At 36.2% G+C, this 4,333-nt stretch overlaps 1 protein-coding gene across 1 annotated transcript in view; it reads right to left on the bottom strand.

Annotated features, from left to right (window-relative positions):
- Positions 1-2,185: 2,185 nt before the first annotated feature.
- The window catches only part of LOC110030103 (TORTIFOLIA1-like protein 3), a 57,097-nt gene continuing 54,949 nt past the window's right edge, over positions 2,186-4,333 (bottom strand). The window contains 2 exon segments of the mRNA XM_020732673.1: positions 2,186-2,417; positions 3,155-3,533. Of these exon segments, the coding sequence (XP_020588332.1) occupies positions 2,302-2,417; positions 3,155-3,533 (495 nt within the window). The 3' untranslated portion in view covers positions 2,186-2,301.

The following is a 4,333-nucleotide window of genomic DNA, read 5'->3' as shown; positions in this document are numbered from 1 at the left end:
AAAAGGAAGCTAGATGATTTTGATGTCGTAGGTCTGAACGAGGAGTGTAGTGCTATGTTTCAAAAGAAGTTCTCTGAGAAACTTAAGGACTCTTGTATATTTACCATTCTCTGTGTTATAGGAGAGAAATTTTTTACGAAAGTCTTATGTGACCTAAGAGTTAGTATAAACATTATGCCATTATTGATCTTTAGGAGATTAGGAGTATGAGAATACCGGCCAACCACTGTCATCCTTCAACCTGCTAGCCGATCTCTAACTTACCCTTAGGGGATTAGAGAGGATTTCCTGGTTAAAGTGCATAAATTTATATTTCCTAGAAACTTTATAGTTTTAGATATGGAGGAAGATAAATAGATTCTCATAAATTCAGGTAGACCTTTTCTAACCACAAAGAGCGATGATTGATGTTCACAAGAGGGAATTGACCACGAGGGTTAAGGATTGAGAGTTGACACTTAATGTTCTTAAATTTATCAAATACCTCAAGCATATGGAGTTAATTTGTGCTATAGTTTAGACTTTGTGGATGGGTAAGAGGACCATCGACTACATGATCCAAAAAGAATGAAAGAAACTAAATTAAGTCTCAGCACCGTCGTGCCAAAGTATAATGTCGCGACACTGGTGACAAACAGTGCAGCATCGTGACTTTGGAAATAGGGTTGGTACACTTAGCTAAAATAAGATAAGGGGCTAGCGTTGTAGCACCAGAAATACCATTGTGCTCTAGAATCAAAAAGCATGATGTATGTTAAGCTACGACACTGAGAACAACATCGCGGAGCCAGCAAATGCCCAAAGCAAGTGACACGGCACTGATACACCATGCCTTGGCACCCGACAAAGCTGAGATAAGTGGTGTCATGGCATTATGGAGGTAATGACGTGTCACTACATGGTGGTGAGCTAGAGCCTAGGGGCCAAACACAACGCCAAGGTGGGGGTTCAAAAACAAGTAGATGGAGTCGCGACGCCTGATGATGGTGCCATGGTGCCAGGTTAAACTAAGGCCCTAGAGCTTAAGGTAAGGTAAGGAAATAAATGACCTAACCTAAGTTTTCTCTAAAAACAGCCAACCCTAGCTCTTTTACCAACATCCTAAGGCTATAGATAGAGGAAAAAAGGTGAGAAAGTTGAAGTTCTTTTTTCACCTATGTGATGGTTGAATGTCGTACTTAGGGTATGGTGTACTCTGGCACCTTTTGCATGTCCTTCTAGCCTTGTGTCGGCGATAGCTTTGGCGATGTAGCTCTAGAGATCGATGGTTGAAAGGCAAGGGGATCTTCACACTCACTTTTTCGTGGGATGACGACTCGAGGGGGGTTCTAGAAAGCAAATAAACCAACCAATCTCAAACCAAAAGTGAAGAAAAAGAAGTGAGTGGAGACTCAAAACATCTCAGAAGGCTGGAAGGGGGCTCAAACCACTAACCCTGCTACACGAACTCCTCCAGCCGTGAAAAGCACCACCTCTGGCAACTGAATTTTTTTTGGAATGAGGGCTTGAGAATGAGGTGTTGAGGGATGTTTACACACCAAAACCCTAAGAAGAAGACTCTCCACTCAAAATGGAGGGAAGGCTTTCAAATTCATTCGTTGTAAATAGTGCAAGTATTTGGGAGCTCCAAATAGGATAGTTGTCTATCTTGTGAATTGTGTTTGCTAAGAATTTGATGATGGTCATGAGAAATTTTAGGGTAGGGGTAATTGAAATGACGGTTATTGGGACAATGGATGGGTCACTTTGGTTCCATTAGGTAAAAATAAGGAGAAGAATGTAAGATATAAGAGCACAAAAGCAATGACTATTGTAAGAGCTATGATACGATACGAACCTGTTCAATACTGAAGCACAAACAAAATTTAAACGAAATAGATCATAAGAGATAAACTTGTAAACTAAAAAGTATACATTTATGTGTAAATAGAATGGTATACAAAACAACTAAAAAAATAAAGGTTCGCTTACATACCGCTCAATTCTTATGTATTTATATATATGTATAATATAAATTTCATTTTTTTCATATACATGCCACCTTATTTATGCATGAAAATGTGTATTTCACCTTTTAGGAATTAAAATAGTGATAGTTTTATGTAATATAAAAAAATTTAATGGTAGCAATGTAAGAGAGTTAAAGTTAGATGTTAGCTATGTAATTACATAAGGATTGTGTGGCAAGTAATTAACTGCCCCTAAAATCAAACATTAATGAAATATATTTTACAAGAAGGGATCATTTTCAAGATAAGATCCAAATACCACTATAAATATGCAAACAAATGATAATACTTCCTACGTACAGATTAATAAGCCAAGACCTGCTGAAATATTCTCTTTATAACTCTTTGTAGAAGTCCACGTTCTTTCTCTTGAGACTTGCAGCCTCTCACATATATACAGACTTAGACCTATACAGCATAAAAAATAAAAATCATAAAACATTTTATAGAAATAAATAATTTATTACAACATAAATTTGAAAGAGGTTTGCACATTTTATAATTTCTAAATTCACATATGAAGACAGCAAACTGTTGGCGTGCCAATTAAGCTATGAAAAGGATGCCAAATGTATGCATGATGATTACACATAATGCCATTACTTAGATTTTATTTAGGGCCATTTCCACACATACCAACCAATTCCTATGTATTTATATATCTGATAAATAAAGTTTACTCTTTATATTTATACCAACTGAAATTTTAGGCATATTAGGGACTCTTTAAAAGTGATTTATGTTATATATGCCTAAAATGTGCAAACTAAAATGTGAAATACATCTTTTCATGTATAGGTAAGACATATGCATGCAACAATTTAAGTGTTAGATATGTAAATACTTAGTAATTGAGTGATCTGCATGTAGATCTTCGTCGTGGTAATCATATTGTTAGGCATATTAGGGGTGATTGGACGCTCATATAATAGCCTCTGTTCGTTACTTTTAATATGTATATATATATATATATATATATATATATATATATATATATATCTTCAAAAAGGTTGATTGTTGATCAACCCTAAAGTTTGATCGATGGGCGGACCCCAATTTAAAGTTACAGTGATGAAGAACAAGATATAGAAAGAAGATATGATTACCTCATAATAGCATAATAGTTCATATAAAATGATTTATACCTAGCCCCCCTTCCTCATGCTTGCTTCCACCATCACCATTTACAATTTCCTGCAATCCTTTTGGACCAAACCGTAAATTTCCTCTTGAACAAGGATTGATTTCTGCAATGGGGTTTGTAAATTTCATTTTTTGTCTGTCATCCAAATCATTTATATCAGCAAGAAATCTGGGATCATATCTGCAGTCCCTCCTCCTCCAGAATTTTGAACTGAGGAATTCTGCACCCAGCAACGTGCAACATGTTTTTGATGCACGGCAGCCATTCGACGCCGCCGATGACACGGCGAAGTCATGAGAGATTTCGTTGAGTGTCGCTTCGAGGTGGTTGATCCTTGCTTCGAGCGAGTTTATGCCCTTTTGTGAGCGGCCAATGAAGTCCTGAAAAAGGTTTGGAGGAAAAGAGCAGTGAAAGAAGGTTGAGGAACATGTTAGAAATGATGCATATAGAGTTCTTAGATGAAAGAATGAGGCGGTGTTTGGTAGTATTTATCAAATCTGATTAATACGGATTTAATAAATCGTATCTACGATGGAGGAGCTTATCAGTGATGATGGAATAAATTCGTCTCGTAATCGGATTTAATAAATGACATAATGCGAAAAAAAAATGACGGAACACGAGCAAATACGAATTTAATTTTTATTTTATTTTTTTTGTTTAGTAGGTTTAAGTTAAATTCATGATTAAACTCTATGAATACTATGTACGAAAACACGGCCTAAGAGAAATAATAAGTTAGATTGAGAGCACACATTGTTTGACAAATTTTGGATTAAACCACTAACCCTACTGCACGAACTACGTTTTGTCTGCATTCTCAAAAAACTGCAGCTAAAAGCTGTGTTTTCTTACAATATCTGGCAACCTGCGGTGATAGCTAGAAAAATTATGTCCGATTTTTTGAACAACAATTTTTTCTTCAGTAGCTTTACAAACTGCTCCTTTAAATAGCTACAGCTGCCCCAAACTAATTGTTGGTATTAGGGTTTAGGGTTACTTGAGGGGATCATAAACTTTTATTTAAGAGGGATTTACATACAAAGCATTCAAATTATTAGAATTTACATATTTAACACTTAAATATTGTTATTTACATCAAAGAAGCTGCCTTCGGCGGCAATTAGGGGTGTAAACGAGCCGAACACGAGCTGAGCTGGGCTCAACTCGTGTTCGGCTC

The sequence above is a fragment of the Phalaenopsis equestris genome, unplaced genomic scaffold (assembly GCF_001263595.1).
Source record: "Phalaenopsis equestris unplaced genomic scaffold, ASM126359v1 Scaffold000656, whole genome shotgun sequence".
In the NCBI taxonomy this organism is placed as follows: Eukaryota; Viridiplantae; Streptophyta; class Magnoliopsida; order Asparagales; family Orchidaceae; genus Phalaenopsis; species Phalaenopsis equestris.
The sequence above is the reverse complement of the archived record's forward strand: the minus strand, read 5'-3'. Positions and strand labels throughout refer to the sequence as shown.